Source organism: Lepidochelys kempii, chromosome 1 (genome assembly GCF_965140265.1).
Source record: "Lepidochelys kempii isolate rLepKem1 chromosome 1, rLepKem1.hap2, whole genome shotgun sequence".
Lineage (NCBI taxonomy): Eukaryota > Metazoa > Chordata > Testudines > Cheloniidae > Lepidochelys > Lepidochelys kempii.
The window spans coordinates 34,470,265-34,496,239 of record NC_133256.1 but is presented as its reverse complement, the minus strand read 5'-3'; the positions used below and the strand labels follow the sequence as shown (position 1 = coordinate 34,496,239).

General features: G+C 39.1%; 1 protein-coding gene across 7 annotated transcripts in view; it reads right to left on the bottom strand.

The window, feature by feature from the left end:
• GRIA4 (glutamate ionotropic receptor AMPA type subunit 4) overlaps positions 1–25,975 on the bottom strand; it is a 276,316-nt gene that overhangs the window by 31,765 nt on the left and 218,576 nt on the right. For all 7 annotated transcript variants that reach the window (XM_073338510.1, XM_073338501.1, XM_073338538.1 and 4 more), the window contains 3 exons: positions 22,706–23,076; positions 19,596–19,794; positions 12,564–12,811 (listed from right to left, as the gene is read on the bottom strand). In XM_073338510.1, the coding sequence (XP_073194611.1) occupies positions 12,564–12,811; positions 19,596–19,794; positions 22,706–23,076 (818 nt within the window). The remainder of the gene's footprint in view (positions 1–12,563; positions 12,812–19,595; positions 19,795–22,705; positions 23,077–25,975) is intronic.

The following is a 25,975-nucleotide window of genomic DNA, read 5'->3' as shown; positions in this document are numbered from 1 at the left end:
TTCAATTGTGTTGCTTAATTGTGGTTGGTCAGTTAAACCACCCGGTATTGTTTCTGTTCCAGCTGGATGAGGGCAAAACGACTTCTGGAATGAAAGCTTGAGTGTCCAAATTTAGATTTGCATTTCCACAGATACACATTCTCGAAACTTTGAAATGTATTTACTTTGAACATTTGGGCCAGTAAAACTCAGTCACACAAAAGGGAAAAAACAATAGCTGAACTGAATTCATTAAAAATAATTAGAGCCAATATCTATGAAAAAATGGCTTGCCTTATTTCATGAGATGTAATGCCTGGCAACAATTAATATCTCTGCTTCCAGATTCTTTCTTGTTATTTATGTACCATACTGGGTGGTTAATATTTCCCTAAATACTAAATTTAGTGCATTTTTCAGTATATTCAATGTGTTGTATATTAATTTGCAAAGCATACCCTAGCACTTTTCTCATCTCTTTGTCAACTGGTCACTGGTTGGGTGTTAGTTATGTGACCTATGAGTCTCTCTCTCATTTTTTTCTTCATTATTTTCATAACACAGGCTTCCTTTCAGGTGGAAAAACATATCTGTAATAAGAGTTGCTATGATAATTAGCATTTTGATGTGACCATCAACATACTTGGTCTTTTTCAGGCTAAGGAGGAAGTGATCTCCAGAACTGAAGACCCACCATTGATCCTGCCCTTGTCATACAAACCTAGGGCCTGTCAGCTTGAGAGTCCAAGCTGATCTTAACTGCCAGAGGCGGTCGCTAAGCCAAATCATAAAAACTCTATAGATCAAATCCAACACCAGGAATTCCTCCCAGAAATGAAATGGGAAGCTGTGTCACCTGTGGTATACATGTGTAATATGCTTCATATGCAAAACACTGCTAAGTAAATGGGAACAGAGGCACTCTGCCTTACCTACAGTTTCTGAGCGGTCTTCAAGGGTAGACACATGTAGAGCGCACTGCACTAATCCAGTCAGGAGGTGACAGTGACATGGATAATCACGGCAAGGTCCACAATGAGAGGAAAAGCTGAAGCTTGCTTGCTGAGTGAAGCTGAAAAAGTGAACTATTGACACTACTGCTACCTGTACACCCAGAAACAGCCAGTGATATAGTAGAACTCCTCGACTGTAAACTTTAGACACACAGCATACTCCTTAGTTAAGCCTTCTCTGGCTGTTTCTGATCAGGATTACCTTTGTCTTTTCTGAACTGAATATCAGCCAACTAGCTCTTATCCAAGCTCCAATCTCACCCAGACACTGGGAAAGGTGAATGACTGAACCAGATTAAACAAATGTAAACTGAGTGTCATCCACTTTCTAATGGCACTGCAACCCAAGCAGTTTAATTCTCTCTTTATTGATCAGGTGCAATGATAAAAGAACTCCACACTTGGCATCCATGGGACAAAAGACCAATTGCCTGATACCATTCCTCGGAGTCCTGTGAATTCATTTCAGAGTAACAGCCGTGTTAGTCTGTATTCGCAAAAAGAAAAGGAGTACTTGTGGCACCTTAGAGACTAACCGATTTATTTGAGCATGAGCTTTCGTGAGCTACAGCTCACTTCATCGGATGCATACTGTGGAAACTGCAGAAGACATTATATACACAGAGATCTCTATTATATCTATTATATCTCTTATATCTCTTATATATCTATTATAATCTCTGTGTATATAATGCCACTGTCAGAAGACCATCAACTAATAAACCTATGTGGTTGATGCACCATATCCAGGCTTAAAACTAGATTGAAAAGGGTCAAGGAAATTTGAGATCTCCGGGTATTGCCAGTTGCTTTATCGCACTCTCTCAGTAGTGCTCCTTAAAAAGGAGGATTAGAGAGGAGGCAATAACTGGTAAGATCATCAACACCAAGAGATAGTTTCTTAATTTAATTGCGGTGCAAGTTCTTTGAGGCCGTTTTAGTATATGCAGGTACAGTGACTAACACAATGGGCCCTGTCCCCTGGTTGGAACCTCCAGATGCTACCACAATGAAAATAATAATATAGGATAACTTGAAGCCTGAGTGAAGTGCTGAGTTTTGTGTTGTCTAATGACAGATCAATACTATAAAAATGAAACAAATACAGCTATGTCATATAAAGCCTAATTTGGTCAGCAACAAAACCATGAATTAGTTGAAAGAATTCCTAGGGCTTTCTTTCAGGAGTTAATGATGAAGATCTGATAGACTGAAATGAGTGCAAATTTTTCCAGCAACAAGAGTGAGAATATCAGTCCACAGTCTGCTCGCCAATGCTCTGATAATTAACATGACCTGAAGCCAGCTGAATATCAAACACCAGGCGAAATTATTAGACAAGGGCAATCCAATCCCCCCAGCAGCCACCCACATAGTGTTGTCATTATCCGTGGAGCTATGTACAGAACAGCAAATGCTACAATAACCATGTCAGCAAAGCTAAGTGCAGACAACTGAGCAGAACATTTTAATTATTGCCACCCTCTGAACACAAGCAGCCAGGTATCGCAGAAAGCAAGCCATGGAAGCTATTAATGGAACTCTATCGTGGATGTAGGGATCTTGTAATTGGTGATACATTGAACACATGCCTCTTGTGGTCAGTAAAATCAAGCAGGGAGGTATTGGGGCCACTGTTGATTGAGATTGCTGCTAATGGCTTTTTAAGGAAGGCAGGGTGCCAGCTTCTCTCATTAGGTGGTTATGCCTGTGTTCAAGAAATGATTGCCTGAGCTTTAAATTCTAGCTATATGCCCATGCTCTTTTTAAGCAAGGGTATTGAGGAGAAGGTTGTAGTGGGGTTAATTTTGGCACCAGATGTAGCCATCAGATAGACTTTTCATGTTCAAAACCCTGCACACATTAAGTAATTAATCACCACAAAATCCCTTTGAGGTTGAGGAGCAAATGTAATTACCTCAGTTTACAGATGATAACTCAGGAAGATGAGGTGGTTTCCCCAAAGCCACAGAGCAAGTCAGTGGCAAGTCCAAGACTTCCTAAAACATCCTGCACTCTCTCCTCCAATCTAAACTGACTCTCAGATTTCCTTGATCCCTTCCAGACAGGCTTTCAGTCTTGGTGTGGAATAAAGACCAAAGTGGTCTCCCATTGGCTGATGGTCTCTTCCTAGTGATGGACAAAGTCTAACAGTCCATGCTGATTCTTTTAACTCTGTCAACAATCTTTGAGCATGAGATTTTCTTGGCTTGTCTGGAGATCCTGGCAAGGTTACATGGGACCACAGTGAAACAGTCCTATTTTTATAATTCAGAGATTCCAGAGGGTTGTGTTGATTCCTAGGCTCTCTTATGTGGAGTTCCAGGAGGATTTCTGCAGTCAGCCATTCAAAATGTATATGAAGCCACTAGGGGAATTTGGGATGTGGTGCCATTATTATGTGGATGACACAGAGCTTTAGATCTCTTTTTGATTGAACCCAGATGGGTTCCCTTTACTTTCCTAATAACTGGATAAGATTGGGACCTAGACGAGAGTGAGCTGACACTCAATCCAGACACAAGAGTTGAAGCTGGATGGCTGGGAAGAATATTTTCAAAGTTGGTTGTGGACGATGTCTGGCCCCAAGATTGAGGGAGTTTAATTACTCTCTGTCAGGGAGCTACTAATGATTCCCCAAATGCTCCTGGAGTTCCAGGTGGCTGTGTGGAGATGCCATTTTTTCATCGCGCTTAACACATTGGCACCCATTTTTTTTGACATTGTAATTCATGTCCTTGTGGCCTACAGACTGGATGAACGCAGTGTGCTCTATATGGATCTATGATTGCAGATGCCTCAAGAGCTAGAGGAGGTGCAGAAAGCAGCAGCCTGTTTATTTAGTGGTGCTCGATGCCAGAAACATCTCATACCAGTGCTCCATAGACTGCCATAGCTTTCTCTTCACTTCTGGTTGTAATTCAAGGCTTTCACAGCTTGAGTTCAAGGCACTGAAGCCCATTATGTTTAGGGTTACTGATCATGTGTTCATGCAAACTTGAAAAAAATTATCTTTTAAAAAAATCATTAGTACTTCAGAGTTTTTGTGAAACGGGTGTTTTTTAAAATCAAGTTGATGAAATCCCTCAAGTGCTAAGTACTACACATATATGAATATTAAAGGTTATTCTGCACAACCACCCACAAATTAATATGAAATAAAATTAAATTTGTAACTCAAACTGATAAAAACATTCAAGATATTCAAAGTTAAATCTTGAAAGTACAGAACAAATTGCCCCATTGGCAACAGAAAGAAACTGAGCGTTGGTCTCAATTAAGAATTTACTGACTTTTATTGGTTTGTGTCACAGCATAAATATGATTTTTCTAAACTAAATTATAGGTCTGGTTAAAAATTTCCCATCAAAACACTTTTTCCCTCCATAGCAAATTGAGTTTTCATCTAAATTAATATTTTTGCAGAGGTACCCACTTTTCCTTTTTAATTTTTGGAAAACCTACATATCACTTTTTTTGTGCCAAAACCCATAGTTTTTGGCTGAACATTTTTGTTTTTCAGCAACTAAGAATCAAATAATTTCTGGTGTTTGGGTTTTGCTCTAATAAATTTGTTAGTCTCTAAGGTGCCACAAGGACTCCTGTTCTTTTTGCGGATACAGACTAACACAGCTGCTACTCTGAAAAGAGAAATTCAAAATATTCAGCCAAAAAAAAAAAAAGTATTTCCTAACCAGCTCTACTAACTTCCATTGCTTTGCATTATTAAAAAAATTATGAGATTTTAAAATATCTGTCATTCACTTAAAGCAATTTCCAAGTACTTCTGGAGCGAGACCCATCTTAATTATATTCAAAATTACACCTCAGTCCTGCAAGCTACCCTTTGTAAGTGGATGGGTCAGAAGGATGCCACCTGGGCACACAGGCCAGCCTGCAAAAACTCCTTTGCAGAATCAGAGCCTGAAGGTCCAACAGTTTAAATAATGGCATTTGCTTGAGTTACACAAATGGCTTGGCAGAAAGAGCTATAAAAAATCCAGACTGAAATTTTCACGCCTATGAGTGTAAATTGGGTAGCAAAATCCGTATCAAGGGAGTTAAAGGTCGTCCACTGGATTTAGGTGCCTAACTTTTGAAAATTTGGCCTCACTAGCTTGAAACATATAAGCAATATCCTAGTAAATGAGCCTAATGTGTCTTGGAATGCCTATTATGTAGATAGATGGCCTGCCTGTCTATTCTCATCTGCAGGCCTTGCTTGTCCCTAGTGCTGATGAAAGAATATACAAAGCAGCAGGATTTTCCTTCAAATACACTGTACTCACTATGTGTTGAAAGAAAACCTCTCTCTTACTTTGGTCCTGGTGGTGGTTTACCCACTTCAATCCTTCTAAGAGAAATAATGGAAGCTGAACAATAGAAGGTGAACTTATATCAGCTAAGACTCAAAGATAGAACTCCATTCTCTCAGGCCATATTAGACTCTCTGCCAATTGCTCTGTACTCTAAGGTGGTGTATACATTTTCAGAGGATGGTGCATAAACTGTATTCAGTATTCCCTGAGGATGGAAAACTGACAGAGTCCTGAGAGAAGTTGCCAAGAATGAGCCTGACCTGATAGAAGGTCATATTCGATTGTTCAACTTTTGGTAACTTGTTAAAAGACCTGGCTAAATAACACCCAAAGATGGAGGGCCTTATTCAGGTTTGACTCTGTCCCTGCTCAGTGACGTCAGTGGGATGGAATATGGCTGAGCAGGACATGAATAAAACTCGAGTAAGGACCATAAAGATTCATCAGCCGAGGAAACGGTAAGGGGTTTTGAGCCTCATTCCTGTCAGACACCATATGAACCTGTTCAAATGAATAATGGTTGTCCTGTAGCATGTCATCATTCCATCCCACAATCTTTTGAACTCATTGTGTCTACCTAGGTACTCATGTGGTCTCTGTTACCTACTTTCTGAGCATCTCACAAGCATTTATCCTCATGACACACCTATGTGGTAGAGAAATATCATTCCAATTTTTATGAAGGGACCTGAGACACAGAGTAGCTTACATGACAAGACAGGAAGATTGTGGCTGATTTAGATATCTAACTCAGGATCCATCTACTAGATGGTCCTTCTACCTCCTCCCATTTTAGGTGCTGGCTTATTGACTCCTACCCTATCACCCAGTATGATACTGTATGCTGATCTCACACATTGTTCTTGGTTTAAAACGGGACTCAGGAGGAAAGGAAAGAAGAAGTTCATACTACTTTTGAGGGTGAATGTCTTAACAGATCCATAGTGCAAACCTATGTAACAGGTATGCAGGCCAATCTGTGACTCTTGCAGGGTCCACCTAGCACTTAATGCAAACTGGAAGTTGGCAGTTTCCCCACCAAATAGATGATTATTAAAATGTTTTTTAGTCTCTCTATTTGCTTCTCAAATGTCATGGTTTACTGGAGAGTTATTGTTACAAGCTGCTGAATGTATTTTTGGCAGTCTGCTACCTTTCTTTAGTCCACCTGCCATTTATTTGAACATTATTATCTTAGTGGGACACATCTCTTAGGGCCACATCCTGCTCTCATTGAAGTCAATGGAAATTTTTCCACGAGCTTCAACAATAGCAGGCTGCAAGGCTGCCTGGTAATTTCCCAGGTATTGACACCTGAACAACCAGGAAGTATAATGAAAGGAAAAGAGAGAAACATAATTGGCAGCATTGTTAAGATATAACAGGCTACAACCCACCTTCTGTTGTGCTGGTGTACAAGTACCTGGCGAAGAGCAAGAGTAGAGGACAGGCAAAGTCTACTACAACCAAGCAGGATATTTTCTTAATGCTTCTATGAATGGGGAACAACGATTATACTTACATACTTCAGAGGAATGTTCTGAAGATTAATGTTTGCAGAGCACCTTGGGATCCTTGAATAAAAGTTACTATAGACGTGTATACATAAATGGTGGTAGTTTCTGAGAGATTCTGGTTTGTACTGGTAGTTTTAATGAGGCTCTCTGATTACTTTTGCAATCTAGGCTTCTTTAGCTTTCATGACTGTTATCTAGACTAACACCTTGACAAATGTAATTTGGTCAATTTCCGGGTTAAATGAAGACAAAAGAAAATATGAAGCTGATGAAGCTTCCATTTTGTTTAATTTCAAATAACTCAAAAATGGACACACCGTTTGTTTATTTCATAAAGCTTTCATTCCTTGTTGGAATATTGTACGATAAAAATGAGCCTGGAGCAAATCCTGTTTTGGTATTGACACAGCCTGTCATGAACTTGTATGAACAATCCCACAATAATAATTAACTAACCAGCTTTTTCCCATCTCCTGCCCTTGCAGGCTTAAAAAGATCATAGCCAGCTTCAGAAATCTCCAAACACTTGGGCTACAAGGTGTCACATAGCAGAACAGCATAGCGTTTCCTTCTTTAATCATCACTTAATTTTGGAAGAACAAGGCTGTTGTGCAAACGAAATTGAACAATGAAATTACTGTGATCTTAAGCCCGTATTAAAGCTGAATAGAGACTGGTATTTCAGTCTCTTTCATTGGAATTCCATGCTGCTGGGGTCACAGGTGAACCCACTTTTTAGCACAATGGCTGTAGTTAGAAGTGGTTTTTAAATGCCAAAGGAAATTAAAATGTTCAGTTAAAAATACATTTCTAGGTGATAGATTTATTTATTGCTATTTCTGTAGCACTCATCACTATAGTATCTTAGGCCCAGATTCTGCCACATTTACTAATGTTGAGTAGCATATTGCTCTATAAATGGTCCCATTAACTTCGGTAGGGCTAATATTGGAGTAAGCTACTGTACAACATGAGCAAGGGTGTCAGAATCAGCCTCTGAGTGTCTACATGGTGAGTTATGTACCTTACACATTTTTGTCTAGTATCACTCCATCCCATTTGCAGAATGAGGGTATAGGTTCTGGAGTTGAGAAGACACATTCTCATGACTTCTAAGTCTCTGCTATTTACTAAAAAGGGTTTTGTTCCTATATTAATAGTCCCAGAGGCTGGAAGAGCTGGTTCTTTCCACCATGGCTCCAGGGCCGGGGGAGCTCACTCTGCCCTGTCAGCCAGAAGAGCTGGATCTCCCCCTACGGCCCTAGGGACAGAAGAACTGTCATCTTCCACCCCAGCCCAGGCTGGAGGAGCTCGCTTTCCTGCCCTGGTCTAGGAGGAGTAATGTGCCCCCACTGATTAGGGGGGCCTGTGTCCCTGCTTGCCCCCATTGTGCACGCCTAGTGCTACAAGGAAATTCAGCATGAAAGGATGGCCTTTTATTGGGGCAACTACGAATGGAAACAAACGTCACTCAGAAGATCAGGCTAAGTCACACAGGTGAGAGCAGTATGCTACAAAGCTCATGCGATTGCACACATGAGTTCTGTCCAGTGCAGATCCTTCCCCAATCCAAACTACCAACTTGCCTCCTCCTAAGTGAAAATCCTTTCAACTTCATGGTAAATGCCCTGTACTATTGTGGTACTGGACAAAATTGTGTCCAACCAAAGAAAAAACACGAGACATCGACAAGACAGTTCAGAATGCTTTTAGCCCCGCAAATGTTTCTTTATGGGGTGAAAAACTGTATTAGAGTCACTGCTTTTCTAGGGTTTGTCTGTGGTGCGAATACGGGAAGGAGTACACAGGCAAGGCCTAACATTTGAGCAGCGCACAGTTCCTGTTTTGTTGTTGAATATAAAAACATATTGTAAAATTCATAAGAGGTTTTTTAATGGTTAAGGGTGAAACCTTCCCATTAGATTCAGGAGGCATAGCTGAGATAAGCAACAGAAATTACAATCTGTGTAATCAGAAATGGAGACGTTTTGCTTCTTCAATAGCACAGCTCCAGAAACATAGGGTAAAGCAGCCAGCACAACAGATTTGCACTGGCTGCAGTGGCTCTCATGGAGGACATGAAGTCTGGCGAAAAGACTGTTCTGCCACCACACCTCACAAATGCAGACCTCACTGAGGAGCTAGATGGGGACAGCACTCTATCAACCATTTTTGAACTTGCCACTTATGAGAGAAAAGCAACACTGGCTGCCATTAAAAAGTCATCATTTGCTGAGTACCGACAGTAGTATTTGACATACTGAAAATCCCCAGCATGCTGGGAATGAGAAATAACCGTAGTAACTGGGCAGTACCTGTTAGCAAAGGTTGACTTTTTGATGGCCGCCTCTGTCCTTAGTTCCAAATTCTCTTCCAAAGGTGACAAACTTTAATGACACTTTAAATAAATGACAGATTTCAGAGTAACAGCCGTGTTAGTCTGTATTCACAAAAAGAAAAGGAGTACTTGTGGCACCTTAGAGACTAACCAATTTATCTGAGAGTCTCTAAGGTGCCACAAGTACTCCTTTTCTTTTTAAATAAATGGATATCCATGAAAAGAAGGGAAGAAGAGACACATGATAGCACGGTACTGCCTGGTTGGCACAAAACAAATTCCCATCAAACAGTTCCCATTTTTTTTCACTTCAGTGATATTCATATATCATATGTCCCTTGAATCAATTAAAATTTGCCACTAGTTACTGGTTGAGCCCTACTGGAGTCTGAAACCTGCTCCCATAGACAAAGGGAAGGGATTGAACTGAAATCCACTGTCCTGATCACATGCAAAATGAGCGATCAGTCCACAGAGGTCTCTGACAGGAGGATTTCATCATCAGAAGTGGGGTGATGAATATGCATAGTATTTCTGTATGTAATGAATATCTGATTCCATTAATGTGAGAGCAGGGAGACCCATAAATTGCTGGTGTTATACCGCACACTGACTATGTAACAGGGAAAGATAGCTTTTCCCTGTTTCTTTCTATACTTCACTTGTGGAGATAGATGGCCTGATTCTCCTCACACTTACAACAGCTTTACACAATTGTTATTGCATTTTCATGAACTAACTCCCGATTTACAGCAGTGTAAAGGAAAGGAGAACCGGGCCCAAGACTTCACATTGCAAATATTTCATTTCAAAATATGGCATAGAAAATATTTAAGCAGGTGGCTAAAAATGTACTTGTTCTGAAAATTTATGTGAATTAATGCTTGAGTACTGGAATACTCATAGCAAATAAACATAGGAGGATCATGAACATGGTTAACACAAAATTACCTTTGAAATAATACTCTTCCTTCATCTCTAGTGTTTGTATATATTATATAGATGGATGTGTTATGAATGTGAGGTATTATTGGTTATTCACGTATATCTTTTCAGAACAATATTTGGGTTTCTTAATGTTTTTCAATAGGTTAGGAGCACTGATCTGTTACTTGAGGTTTCATCACTTGGGCTGAGGAGGGATGAGATGGAGTGAAATTGCTTCAGCGGGAGCATAAGCAGCTCAGCACATGTGAAAGAAAGGCTCAGGAAAAGCATGGATGTTAAGACAGCCAAATGAGGCAGTCTGAAAGAAGGTTTGGTCTGATTTTTATGTTGAGTAGGAATTATTTTTATAGTGCACTAAAGTGGAATTCAAAAAACAAATTTAGTTGATCTCATCCCCTATCATAGGGATGCTGTTACAGTGTTACCCATTCCGGTGAAATCCTGGCCCCACTGAAGACAATGGAAGCTTTGCCATTGATGTCAGTGGAGAGAGGATGTCACCCTGGATCTTTGCAAGCATTTTATACATGTACTTGAGCAGCCTCCTCTGTTCCATCTGTTATTGCGCTATATTCCCAGACTCCCTTACCCCAACCTTATACATAATTGCTTCATGCTTGGTCCCCCTTCCTCCTAGTCGCTTTTGTCCAATCTGCCAAACTGAAAAAAATCTCCACTGGCTAATGGTTATTACAGCTGATTGTTTCTTGCCATTGGTGGTAGACACTGTGAAGAAGACAGTGAAATTGAATAAAAAGCCCTATAAAACATGTGCATAGGAAACAATCCTAAGATTGCTAAAATAGACTTGACAGCAGCTAACATGCATATGAGTGGTTTTGCTTAGACTTTGGCATAGTAAAGTAAGGGTACATCATCAGTGGGTATTTCTCTACTATTTGAGATGCAAGCTCTAGTCATAATTGCAGTGCTGCCTAGCAGTTGTAGCTGTAGTTTGCCTGAAACAGTGAGAAAGAGATATTAACACATCATAAATATCTCTGGCTTACGAATCCCAAAAATACACGGACATAATGAATTTGCTTTTCCCAATTCTATTGCCTTTTAACTTTAATAACCTCCTACCTCATGACATTCCACCATCTCCTTCTTTATTATTAACATTTTTCTTTTTTCATTTCTCTCTATCTTCTTCTAGCCTATCTTCTGTTACCACTCCATTGGTTGCAAAGGCCCAAACTTTCAAATCTCAATGGTATCTACAGTCAGGGACCAAAATTCATATCTGGGCACCAAAATAACTGGCCTGACTTTTCCTTGAGCATGCTCTAATTCACATTACATTGATGTTTTCCTTTTGATGTGGATAAAATGAGCCAAATTCTCCTCCCACTTATACAAGTGTAACCCAAGAATTACCCCACTGAAGTCAATGGTGTTAAAATGGTGTAAAACTAGAGAGTTCAGAATCAGGCCCATTATCTTTACACCAGTTATGAGGTTTTTCTTTGTAGACATGGAAATTATGCATATGGACAGGTGCTCTCTTCTCTATTTCCTCCTAACTAGTATTATTGATTGCACACACTTTTCCTTATTTTGTCTCTTGCAACTCTCACTTTCAACCCACCTAATTTCCTCCAGGCATCTGCCTCATCAGAGCCTCTTGCAAGTAACCCAGCATGGTGATCATGCAGGTAAAATTTATTTTATTTAAATCTTTAGGATAATAAAATTGGAGGTATCAGATGTGTGTTAAAATGCTTCCAATTTTATCACACATCTAACACCTCCAATTTTATTACCTTAAAGATTTAAATAAAAAACAAATATGCTTTGCCTGTAAGCCAGAAATTCTCCTCTTTGATCGAATAAGCCTGATTCCATTTAAAGTCATTTCAGAATAATTTTATCTTCTAATTTCAGAGTGCTCATGTAAATGTGTATAGTAGTGAGTCTGAAGGCACTCCTGAAATGCATAATGCTAGAAACACAAACTTTAACTTTTTTTTCCTAGATAAGAAGGTGTTTTAATAAATTAAACACTGGCACTGATTATCTCCTAAATGTTGACATTTGAAATAAGATGCTACAAGCAGCTTCTTATCTAGAAAATAGAAGCCAGAGTCAATAACCAAAGCATAAAATGTAGGAATATTACTGATATCATGCAAGATAGGGCTGAATTTGGTGAAAGAAGCTGGTGAGATAGAACAGCTGCTCTTAACATTTGTTTAGGTTGACGAAGTAGCTAGTGTTCAACCAGTTTGGTTTTTATATGGCCTTGAAAGATATGTCAACAATAGCTATTAAATCTACATCACTATCAGAAACTGTTACCTCCTTGTTGATCAAAAATATGAAATGGAGTAAAAGAAAACATAACATACCATGTTCACACACAACACAAAAAGAACTATATCAGGGACATCAGGGAAGGTGGAATACTATAACAACACATGTTATATTGTTATACTATTCCACCCACCTTAATGGAGAACCCTTGGGTGTGGCTACTCCATAGCCTTTCGAATCCAGATTTCCTCCCACTTTCATGGTGTCACACGGCTTTCGCTGTTCAATGTATTCGTTCATGGTGGACTCCAGGAGGAAGGCAAACTTGCCCTTGGATTTGCGAACACGGGCTACTCCCTCCGCTGTAGTCCTAGTGAACACTGATGGCTCTGCCGATTTCATGTAGGTCCACATCTTTTCATACACGGCTATTTTTGATCTCTGGAGAAAAATAAGGGAAATTAGGTACACCTTAGACGTTGAAGCATCGAATGCATCACAACTCAATGTACAATTGATCAAAGCTGGTCCCTCATGCCAGCAGGTTTTGGACAATTTTACCTGGGCAAGAGATTTCCTTGCACGCTTTGGTTATTTAAAAAAACCAAACACAGTAAATAACAATAATATAATAACAACAAACGTTAATCTTAGGCACCCTGTAGCCTCTGGGAGCCTTAATAAAATAATTGCAAGCATCGGCCTGAAGTTTCAGCTACACAAAGGCAGTTTTCGCTTCCAGAGCAGAGTAAAAGGATTTTAGGGTGACTGAAAATTCAAGCCAAAACTTACAAATGGGCAATATATCCCTTAAAAACCACAGAGCAGGAGAAAGAGAAAAAGAAAACAGGCCTCCCACAAATACTGGGCCAAATCTTGAAGTCCTTACTCAGTTTTAATGCTCACTTTTTACTCAGTCAAAACTCCTATTGCCTTTAGTAAGTTTTGCTTGAGTAAAGGCTGAGTAGTTAGTTCGAAATACACCCCACACTAAAAACAAACATAAACAAATCTCAGATGTGCACACACACACGCACACACACACTATTAAAAAGGAACCAAAATGGTGTATTGAGCTTTGATCTCAAAGACATGGCATCTTGGTCTTTCGTTTGTGTTATGGGAGAGAGAATTCCAATATCCATGACCCTTCGCCTACCATGCCCTTCCTCCTGTCATCTCAGGATTGTACCAGTGCTTCAGACCTCAACCAGAAATGTATGATAAATTTACAGCTTGTTGTAGATTACTTGGAAATCTGTCTCCCTGGTGCATGCTTAGCACAATTACAAATGATAATGCCTATTAGGTGGGAAAAGATGGTATTTTTTTTTTGTTATTGTAATTATCTAAAACTTTATTAAGAAAGAAAGAAGGAAAGAAAGAAAGAAAAGAAAAATTCTATTGTCAGGAATAAGGCTTTGCGTATTTGCTATTCATATTTAACATGTACAATTAAAAGCCACCTACCTTTACTCCCATACTCCCCCCAACAATATGGATACATATATTCAAACCTAGATAATGCACAACTTTTAAAATGCTGGCAGCGATACATCAAATGGCATCTCTCCCTTCCTCTTTGGCATGGGAGGACAAGGCTCCTTTTAGTGAAAGTAGAATTTTCTAGGGGGCTCCATTCAGCTCTTGTACAAGTCAATAGGAGTTCCCATTGAAGCAGAATTAGGTTTTGGGCTTAGTCCTGCAAAGTACTGAGCACTCCTGGGAGGTGCTGAGTGCCTGCTTGCCCCAAAGTAGCAAAATGCTTATGTGCATCCATATTCAACAAAGCACTTAAGCGTGTGCTTCACCTTATGTCAGTGGGACTTAAGAATGTGCTTAAGTGCTTTTCTGAATAGGGACAGATGCTGAATCAGCCTAAAGTCCCACTGACTTCAGTGGGAGTTGAGGTTTGTCAGCACCTTGTTCCATGACCGGCAGAATGGGTGGAACTGGGGAGATTTTACAAGACAATCTTGAATTAAAGAATTAAGTATTCACTTAAATCTATTTACCTTCAAAGGGTTAGTATGGGACCTCTGTAGAAGATAAAGAAAAACTCCCTGAAGTATTTATCTGTACCAATTACTGAATAATTGTATTAGTAATATGGCCAGAAAACAATGTCTCACCCACATAGGAGAATGGTGAAAGGAAACATCTTTGTGGTTGGAACATTTATCAGTGTTTGCTAGTGAACAGCATTTTACCACAAGTGTCTCATGAATATGCCTTGTGTAGGAGCTTAACAAAATCTCTTCATTTTTTTCAGCTGGTGCACACACTCTGTTTATCATGTTATGGAAAAAATATTGACAGCTAAAAAATTCCAATCATCAAAAATACCTACACAGCTCATCATGTCCATGGAACCAGCTCCGGCCGCTGTTACTCTGGTATCAATTCATACTACTTCCATAGTGTCCATAAGCCATGATAACTATTGAGTTACTCTGCATTTACATCTGTGTAACTGGGAGCAGGATCTGGGCCTGATTCACCACTGTATTATTCCTATTTTACATTAGGATAACTGCACTCATTTCACTTAGACTGGCATAAAACTGGAGTACTGCAGTGCTGAATCTGGCGCCATATCAAGAATGCTGACGTGTCCTTATCTGTCTCTACTTCCCAATCATTCCTGAAGTTTTTAGTGCGAGATTCTTGATAAGGTGAAAATATAGTGTGCTGGTTTCTCTCTTAAAACTAAAACATAATAAATTAAGGTAAAATTTTCACTCTTCTGTCTTAGCAAATCATGGCCTACATTTCCTAAAGAAGGTCTTTTTAAAAAAACCTTTTTCATAATTCAGTTTCCTTCTCCCACCAGGCAAACAGAAAGCACTGAAGTTCTAACAAGTCCTCATCTATATAGAAACACTGTCAAGCCTCCACCTTTTAGCTGAATAATTCTGTCAGCATTAACATTCAATATATAAGCTAAACTAGAATGAAAACCAGACAGAAAACCAATAGATTTTCCACACTATAATATAAGGAAATAGTGAGAGGTTTGAATTCTCATACTTAGTCTACTAGACAATGCTACCTTTCATATATGACAGGTTTCAGAGTAACAGCCGTGTTAGTCTGTATTCGCAAAAAGAAAAGGAGTACTTGTGGCACCTTAGAGACTAACCAATTTATTAGAGCATAAGCTTTCGTGAGCTACAGCTCACTTCCTCAGATGCATATCGTGGAAACTGCAGCAGACTTTATATATACACAGAGAATATGAAACAATACCTCCTCCCACCCCACTGTCCTGCTGGTAATAGCTTATCTAAAGTGATCATCAGGTGGGCCATTTCCAGCACAAATCCAGGTTTTCTCACCCTCCACCCCCCCACACAAATTCACTCTCCTGCTGGTGATAGCCCATCCAAAGTGACAACTCTTTACACAATGTGCATGACAATCAAGTTGGGCTATTTCCTGCACAAATCCAGGTTTTCTCACATCCCCCCCACCCCCATACACACACAAACTCACTCTCCTGCTGGTAATAGCTCATCCAAACTGACCACTCTTCAAGTTTAAATCCAAGTTAAACCAGAACATCTGGGGGGGGGGGTAGGTTTGACATGTACATTGGTCAAACTGGACAGTCTCTACGTAAAAGAATAAATGGACACAAATCAGATGTCAAGAATTATAACATTCATAAACCAGTCGGAGAACACTTCAATCTCTCTGGTCACGCAATCACAGACATGAAGGTCGCTATCTTAAAACAAAAAAACTTCAAATCCAGACTCCAGCGAGAAACTGCTGAATTGGAATTCATTTGCAAATTGGATACTATTAATTTAGGCTTAAATAGAGACTGGGAGTGGCTAAGTCATTATGCAAGGTAGCCTGTTTCCTCTTGTTTTTTCCTACCCCCCCCCAGATGTTCTGGTTTAACTTGGATTTAAACTTGAAGAGTGGTCAGTTTGGATGAGCTATTACCAGCAGGAGAGTGAGTTTGTGTGTGTATGGGGGTGGGGGGGATGTGAGAAAACCTGGATTTGTGCAGGAAATAGCCCAACTTGATTGTCATGCACATTGTGTAAAGAGTTGTCACTTTGGATGGGCTATCACCAGCATGAGAGTGAATTTGTGTGGGGGGGTGGGGTGAGAAAACCTGGATTTGTGCTGGAAATGGCCCACCTGATGATCACTTTAGATAAGCTATTACCAGCAGGACAGTGGGGTGGGAGGAGGTATTGTTTCATATTCTCTGTGTATATATAAAGTCTGCTGCAGTTTCCACGATATGCATCTGAGGAAGTGAGCTGTAGCTCACGAAAGCTTATGCTCTAATAAATTGGTTAGTCTCTAAGGTGCCACAAGTACTCCTTTTCTTTTTACCTTTCATATAGGACTTCTTTTTTCTGCAAAACAATTGAAATTTAATTCTCTGCCTTTGAGTAAACTGCTCTCAATGTTCAGCTTTCACTACTTCCAGCTAGCTTTAATAACAGTGAGAAAGGAACTGTTTTTCTTTTAAGTTGACTTTTAAAAAGAACATTTTTTTCTCTTGCTGATCAATCAGAACTAAAGCAGACTGCAAATTAGTTTAGATTTTCTGACATTTGGACCCCATACAGTCAGGGTCATGAGTGATCATTTTTCATTGAGATGGTAATTAGTAATAAAATGGTAACCAACAGCATGAAGCCCCAAAACGATGAGAAGTGCTCTTTGTCTTCTAACCTTTTAGAATGCTGGACTGAACGAATCAGGTGCAGTTTTCCTTTAATGTTTATCAAGGCGGGATCTTAATGTCTGTACTGTAAAAGAATTAGGTGAAGATGTTTGCATCCCTTTGGAAATACTTTATTGTTTCTCCTATATTTCTTGTTAAGTATTTTTTGCAATAGACATGGCAACATTGCCTAGATCAGAACCCTTTTGAAGATAAGCCTTCAGATACATGATTTAAACAAAGTGCTCCAGCTAGCCTAGCGCTCGTTAAAGCTTCACATTTATATGTGCAGTTACATTTAGTTTTTGTGGCTACTTTTGTCTTGTTTGCTTTTATGTTCTAAAATACGGGGGGGGGGGGTAATGTTGAGACACAGTTGATCTTGCTGCTATTCTTTTAATTTCCAAAGATTAAAGTGAAAGAATGGTGTTTACCACAGGTGGACTCAAAAATGCTATTTCTTTTTTTAAAATGGCTCTTGTAATTTACATAGAATACAGAGTTTAAGCACAATATAGTAGTTATCGTTATAGCATGACTAGAAAAAAATGACAAAAGTATTGTGGCCGAGATCGGTAGTTCGTCCTTATATCAAAGGAGCTGACCTCATTATTTCAAAATTGCAGTTTGTCAAAGTGTTATGGAAGCTTCAGAAAAAGGGTCCCATTCTTTGTTTCTTTTCCCAAATCCTATACACGCACTCTGCAGCATTGCCAACAAGAAGTGAGATTTTATGATAGGCATGTGAAGTATACTAAAAAAATAATGGGGAACTATTAAGAAATGCACATAATGAATCTAAAGTTAAATAAAGCTGCCTTATTCCTCAGCCATTTATATATTTTAATTACCCTTACTGTGTTAGCTTAGTTAATGGAACTACTCATATGCAATGGTCATCATTTTGGTTTACACCAAGGATCGAACCTGGAATCTGCAAAACTAGAACCATGACTCTTCAGAAGTTAGTTAAAGAGCCAGACTTTGTAGCCCAGGCACCAAGGAGTCCTCATAACACATAGTGGTCAGAGGGTTACACATTGCCTCAGGACAAAGGGAACTCATCTGGAGCATCACAGGATCATAACTGTTCAAAACCCAGACAAGCCCCCATGTATGTGACAGCCACTATCTTGGCCCCAACCTCCAGACCCAGAGCTATAAGTTGTAACAGACCCACCTTCTCTCATGAGTGGGTACAGAGAGGACATGTAACACACACTGAACAATGGATTGCACATAAGGCTAAACATATGAATAGGTGTTTGCAAGATTAGAGTCCCAGATTGTAAAATCTATGAGTCAGGGTCTTTTCTAGCCGTATGTTCAGTAAGGCACCCACCATACTGATGGACACAGTACAGGTGCAAAATAATACTAAAACATTTTTACAAAGTCTTCTAAAATTTCTCCATGCATCTCCTGTGGTAAAATACCTAACTATAGGCAGGTTAGGAATGTGTAGCAGATTCTATGTCAAATCCTTAAAGGGATATTGTCAGTTATTTTGGAACCACATTTAAGTTTTGTTAAAAATGTATACCTAGTTGAGAGATTTCAGTCTGAAGGCAAATCCTAATGGTCTCTTTTTTGGGGGTGGGGGGTGGGGTGGAGGAGAGGAACACCCTGGCATTTGTCAGTGTCCTTTTTAACAAGACTTAACGAAAAGAAAAACCACAACATTCCAACTCCTTGTTTCTACTGAAAACATCTTTTCTCTATGAACTTTAGCCAGCACCTGGCAGTTAATTAATCTCATATGAGGCTACTGGCTAACAACGTCTAGCTAAAAACGACATGAGAACACTAAGACTCATACCAGTTCAGCCAACTGGGCTGTACGTTCGACTGCTAGAGACAGAAAACTAAGCAGGAGTGATCAGTGTTTTTATGTACTGTTGGTAAAATCAGTGCTTTCTGTCTCCAAACTGCTGGGAGAAGAGAACAATACCTCCCTACCACACTGATATAGGAAAACAAATGAAAATGAACTAATCAATAGAGATAGCACACAACAAATTCATATAACTGGTCATTTATGCTGTTTTGTAATGCTCCAAACCCACAAAAACATCACATTTTCCACGTTCTATGTAAGTCAGCGATTAGTAAAATTTGTATCCAGTCACCAGGCTTCATATACTTCCCAAAAGCAAAAGAGTCCCCAGCAAAACCTCTAGGTAGAAGCAAAACAGCAAGACTCTTTATAATCATCATAGCTCATTCAATGCTGGATATTATTTCAGTACTGTAGCTTGAGATGAATCAGTAGTGTAATGCTGCTCTAATTATCTCTGGTTCCACTATCCCTCAGGGCTGTTCCCTTGCCTGATGTGTCAAGATCAATAACCTTTCTACAAATTAAAAGGACTGCAAATGCTAACAAGTGGCGCTGGAGGTAGAAATTGTAACCTCAGAATTTGCAGGAGCTACAAACCACAACATAATTATTTGTAAAGGAACATCATTCTGAACATTTCATCGTAGACTTGTCTGTAGGGAGGATGGTCCTTATTAAGCATACCAACTTACTCTGAAGAATTCTTTTGTTGACCCTGAGTCCAGTGTTCCATATGCAATTTCGGTTTGTTTGGCAAGGTCTTCTGCACTTTCTATGGGCGAGACCATTCGCTCAACAGTCAAGAAAGCAGCGAGATTAGCAGTGTATGACGAAATAATGATGAGTGTGAAGAACCACCAAACACCTCCAACAATGCGACCTGAGAGGGATCTAAACACGAATAAGATAATGCACATTTTCCTATCTCTTATGCCAAGGAGAGAAAGAAAAAGAGAGAGTGAGAGATATCATTATTACTGGGTATTTATTAATAAATAACGGTCAATGGGTGTGAGATTTTATAAGTTTAATATACCACTGTATATTTCATAATAACCCGCCTGTCATAAATGACGAGGCCTATAATATACAATGTAGTATATAAACAGTGCTATTTGTACATGGCATTGCGAATACTCTAGTGCTTATTCTCTTGATACTTTTTAATACAGGAAATTGCTGCTAGACTGCACTATACAGGATTTATAACAAGTGTCGTCTATTTTCGGAGAGTGAAAACAGTAAAGCAAGGCGCACTCTATTCTTCCTTCTCAAATATAAAACAAAACGCAAAGTCCCCACGCTCCCGTGAGTGTACAATATGCTGCAGGTAGTATTGGAATGTTATTGCCACTCGTATGTAATTTGCCACTTATAGGGAAACAACCCCAGTACATATTCCTCCAGCTGTCTGGAAACCCGTAGTTTCAGATAATTATTTAAGAAGCTGTACATAACAACAGGATTATTGGCAACCAATAAGTAATAAATAATACTTTCCATTTCGGTGCCACCGGTCACCTGAGGAAAATGCTGCGCAAAATTAATGAATATGTAGTCTTACACCACTTCTCTGATGTAAACACTTTGCCAAGTATACAGATGAGAAAACAGGCAGAAAAAAGATTGCTTCTGTTGCCATTGAAGTAAGTCATAGGGAGTTTTGCCATGAAATTCAAAGGGAGCAGGATTGAGCTCAGAGACATTGCCTTATGCACAGTATCATCCTTCCTCCCCTGTGTGTTATCTAAGCATATGTTCTGAAAGGAAACAGTACTCTTCAAAGCCTTATTTAGTGTAGCAAACACAATTGAGATACATACCATTTTATTTCATATACATTGCCTTAAAATACAACCTCATAATATGAAACGACAAAGGCTCTGGGAGCACAAATTAGTGCTACCACTTCTGGAAACCTGGCTTTGACTCCTGAATAGGCCACAAGCAGAAGTATGTTTGGTTGTTGAATAATATTCACATTGTACTGTATATAATACTGTTCATATTAACAGTGAATATTCTCCTGTTAATGAGAATATTATTTAATTAATCTTTACCACAGCTTTATGAGGTTGGTTGAAGAAGGATTATCAATATTTTACAAATTAGAAATCTGAAGTACATGGTTAATGGGCCTATCCTGCAGCCCTTACTCTGGCAAAACTTGACTTCAAGGAGACTCATCTGAGTAGAGGCTGCAGTACTAAGGCCAAAGGATAATTTTAAAAAAAAAACACATAAGTAATTTATGGCCAGATTTTAAATGGCTTCCTGGGATTTTCAAAAGCACCTAGGTGCCTAACACCCACTGATTTCAATGAACTTTTCTATTTTCAAAAGTGACTAAGGCCCAGATTTTTAAATGTAATTAGGTATTGCCGTGCTCAGCACTGCAACACCTAACTGACTTAGGAATCTAAATCTCCTTTTTAAAAGGGGTTGATGTTTCTAAATCAGTGAGGCATTGCAATGCTGAGCACAGCAATATTTAAATCTGGGATTTAGACACTTAAGAATCCAAGTCCCATTGACTTTTCAATGAGAAAGGCTTCTGAATTACCAATATCACTTTTGAAAATGGGACTTAGGATCCTAAGTCATTTAGAGACTTTTTGAAAATTTTATCTTAAGTGTCTTTCCTAAGACTGCACAAGAATTCAGTGTCAGAGACAAGGTGAGAACTTGGAAGTTCCTGATTTCAAATCCTATGTACTTGTCACTAGGTTGTCCTCATTGGGAACACTCAATTTTGCTGACATTTTACACAGGTGGAAGTCTGCCCAAGAAAGGGCTAAGAAATTGAATAGGAAGAATATATTTGAATTGAGCAGAACTTTCTAAGTTTTCATAATGTCTGATAACAAGATTGCTGTTTCTGGGTCATGATTTTGAGCAACAAATCCATACAACATTTTAAAAACAAAACAGAGGTATTTAAAAGGTAAAAAGATGATGCATTTTTAAGTTGGCTATTTCTCTTAGATGGCAAAGTGAATGTGTGATCCGGGATCCATGATTTTGCCTCTAGAGTGAGATTTTGAAAAATGCTCACTCAGCATTGGGCTAATTTTGTTCTCACTGAAATCAATGGGAGTTGTAATTACCACAGACTACAAGAGCCGCAGAGTTAGTGTTAGTGCAGAGTTAGACTCAGCGCTGAACACTTTTAAAAATCCCACTGTTAATGCTAAGTTTAGGCATCCACGTTGGAAAAAATTGGCCTTAATGTTTAATGAGCTGGTGGTGAGTGATTCAAACCAAAGTTCCTGCAGTTCTCCCCAGGATCTGGGGAAGTTTGGATGCTCAGGTCCAACCCTTGAAGTTTGGCAATTATATAGTATTTATCAGAAATAGTCACTAAAAGCATTTTCTGTCTTATACACAATGATATTCTGCAAGCAGTGACTGCACAATTTAATATGAAACAAAACTAGGACATTCATTCATGCAGGTCAGATAGCATACCTGCATGCTGTTACTACTGTGATACAATGGGCAAGGTTTAGTACTTGTACAGTTCCAATGAAGTCAATGAAATTGCCCCTATGTGTACAAGTTATCAGCAGACAAAATAAGTAACTGTTCCTGATTTATTTACACTGAAGTCTGAAAGGTACCAATAGTGATAAAATTCCTAAGCAGTTTCTCTAATACTCTTGCTGTAGTTTCTAAATGGAAAAACGCCACAAACAGTGAACTTCTACATAGCACCAGTAAAAGAAGAAAAGGAAAAATGTATGCACCTCGGCATCATGAGTGTTGAAGATAAAATGCAAAAGTTAAAAGATTTGACACGAACCTGGGGGAAATATCACATCCTTGTTGCATAAAGGCACCCAGGGAAAACCAGAGGCTGTTGAATATGCCAAACTCATTGGGAGGCTGATCACTCGGTCCTTCTTTCCCATCCTCTGGCTCTTCTGTGTGCCACTCATACGGGCTAAACCTGCTAACTAGGAACAGGACCACACTGACACCAATGTAGGCAAAGACTATGCACATCCAGATCTCATACGCCAAAGGGTCCAAGAAGGAAAACACTCCTGGTTTAGATTTTTGGGGCTTTTTGATCATAATGGATATCCCCAAACTCATAAAAGGCTTAGAAAAATCAATGACCTCTTCTCGTACCAAAGTGATGGTCAGAGGTGCAACAGCAATCTCTGCTTTCTAGAAGAAAAAGAAATATAGATGCATAGATTAATTGAATTTGGTTTATAAAATCATCTAAGCAGCTACTTCCAAAATTACAGCTTTAACACCAGCAAATTGTTAGGTTTATTTATGTTTTCTTTTCATTAATTTAATCAATTATTAAAATAAAATGCAGATTTATATTTGAATAGGAAGTATAGAGATAATTTAGTATACAGATAATGTGGAAGGCTCAGATACTATGGTGATGGGTTGCAGAATAAAATCCTAAAAAAGATCATTTGAGGCATCACCTAGGTTGTTAAAGTAAGTAAAAAAACAAGTAAACTTAAAACAAAATTATAATAATCACGCGATCCCCACCAAATGTGCAGAGTAATAGTTCTGACTACAAAACCATCAGATATAGTCAGAGATAACCAAATTTTCTGTCTGATATGATCCCTCCTGCAGGAAAAGAAGCAAATAAATGATCCCACTGTGTACTCCAAATAGTAGGAGAAATATAGAAATGAAGGAAAGAAACAAATTAAGGCCCAGATGCTGCAAAGATATAAGCCTGTAAAGTTTAGTATGTGCCTACGTCTTTGTAGGATCAGGGCATTCATACGTTTGTTTTGGTGTTACCTTAGATCATGTTAAAAGGCAGCATGTCAGGAATGGAAATGAAAAAGCGTGGTGCTTCCATCCACCACCTTTACAGTTGATGGGGAAAACCTGAATTTGAGACGAACACATGAATACGTGGATCTAGTATGTTTATATTGGAAATTCCAATCCTGACTGGGTTTCTAGGCGAGTCTCTAACACGAATACTTAATAAAAATAAATAATGTGTACCTTGGTTTATGAGAAAATAAGATATTGGCCTAAATTTCTCTCTTGTCTCCTTAATAAGTACAAGTATGATAGAGCTGGTGATAAGTTAGTTCTTCCCACAGGAAGCATAGAAAAGTCCCATAGGGTCAAATTCCAGACCCCTATGCAAAGCCTGAGTTGAATAGTTTTGTACAGGGAATCTCTCTGGGATTCATTTGGAATAAATCCTCAATCCCCAGGAGTGGAGCTCGAGCATTGCCTTTGTACAGGGGTGACTGTAGTTCACGGATGCAGCCTTGAATTATTCCCCTGCCCCCACTTGGATGTTTTGGCCAGTGGGTCTGCATAGACACTCTATCAAAAAAGATGAAATCGCTATGCATGGTTATCCTTCATGAATGAAAAAACAGTATCTGTCATGCTGTCTGCTATCATGTAGCCTATTTGTATTATGCCAGGTTGCTTAGATTTGTTAATTTAGGCCTGGAATAAAATTCTCTTATAAAAGTAAAAGATCTTGTGGAGGGAGGTCATGCTGATGCAGCACACTGACTACACTGATGGATGTTTTATTAAAATTCTCTATTGTGCCACATATCCAAAATATATATGAAGGAAATTTATAACAGCAGACTGACGTGTGTGGCTAACACACATTCTCAGCATGCACTGTAATGGTTCCATAGATGATGACTGGGTATTATCTGTTGTATGCATGTGTATTTGATATTTCCCTAACATGATTTTTTTATTTTATGGGCCTAAAACACTTAATACATTGTGAAAAACACGGTGAGCAATTGCTGCATCTGGCCCAGGAGCTAGGCTCTAAGGGCTAAATTCTGACTTTTGCAGCCGGAGGCATGGAATGGGTCAGGGCAGCAGAGATGTGGCAACTGGGTGGTGGTACTGTGAACCATCTCTGCCATCCACCACACTTCCCTCCAGGTGATATAATGAGAGGGCAGGTCCCTCAAATTTCAACCAACCTGACTGGCCATGCTTTGTCTAAGATATGGAGCATTACTGGATGTGTTAGTTGGGCCACTATTGTGCTCAGGGGCTTAAATCTGTACTCTTTGAAATCAAGGGGAAAACGCTCACAGAGATCAATGGTGCAGAGTAATACCCTGGGACTGTTAGTGGCAGCATTCTGCCTGGCTCCCTTGTGCATGTGATGAATAGTGTCCCTGTGTTGTCCTTCTCTCATCCCCAAGACATCCATAAGGGGCAGCCAAGACTGACTCCCAAGCCTCCATGACATTAGTGTCTTAATTTTCTTGTATAAGTACTAAAATGCTGCAAATTCATGTTATGGACAAGCATCCTTAAAAATGCGGTTCATAGGCCACAATTTAGCAATACACTTAAAATGTTTAGCACGTGATTAAGGCCATGCCAACTCAGCAAAGTACTTAAGCACATGCTTAAGTCCTATTGACTTCAATGGGATGGAAGCACATGATGAAAGTTAAGCATGTGCTTAAATGCTTTGCTGAATTAACCTCTGAGCAAGTTGATTGTATGATACAAAACCAGAAAGAAAATCTGAAATGCTATAAGTTTTTGTACTCCTGTAAAATTTGAAATGCCTAAAAACTCTTAAAATTAAAAAAAAAAATCTATATGTTAAAAATAGTTCAGGAATGAGACACATTCCAGCTAGAAGGAAGTTTTGTAGCCAAATGATAAACCTCTGAAAATGGAGACTTATACTAGAAATTCTGCCAGATCCTTAGATTATATCTGCACTTGAAAGTCCCACTGTACAGTTTTAACCTAAGCACCAACTGAAAATAATCATACATCAAGCCGTAATTTTTTCATTGTGCAAATCTGAAACAATATAAACTAAAATCATCCCTAATATAACTTCACTGAGTTCAACTGGAATTAAAGCAACAATGGATTTGACCTAGTTTATCTATACACATTCATGCACACATATGTACATGAACAGTCTTTTGAAGAATGTGTGTGTAATGGGTTGTCCCTTAGAGGCAACCATACAGCTGTAATCTGAGCCTTTTAGAACTTTTGATAATATGAGTTATTAGAGTGTGAAATAAGACAGCTTGAATTCAGCCACTGAAAA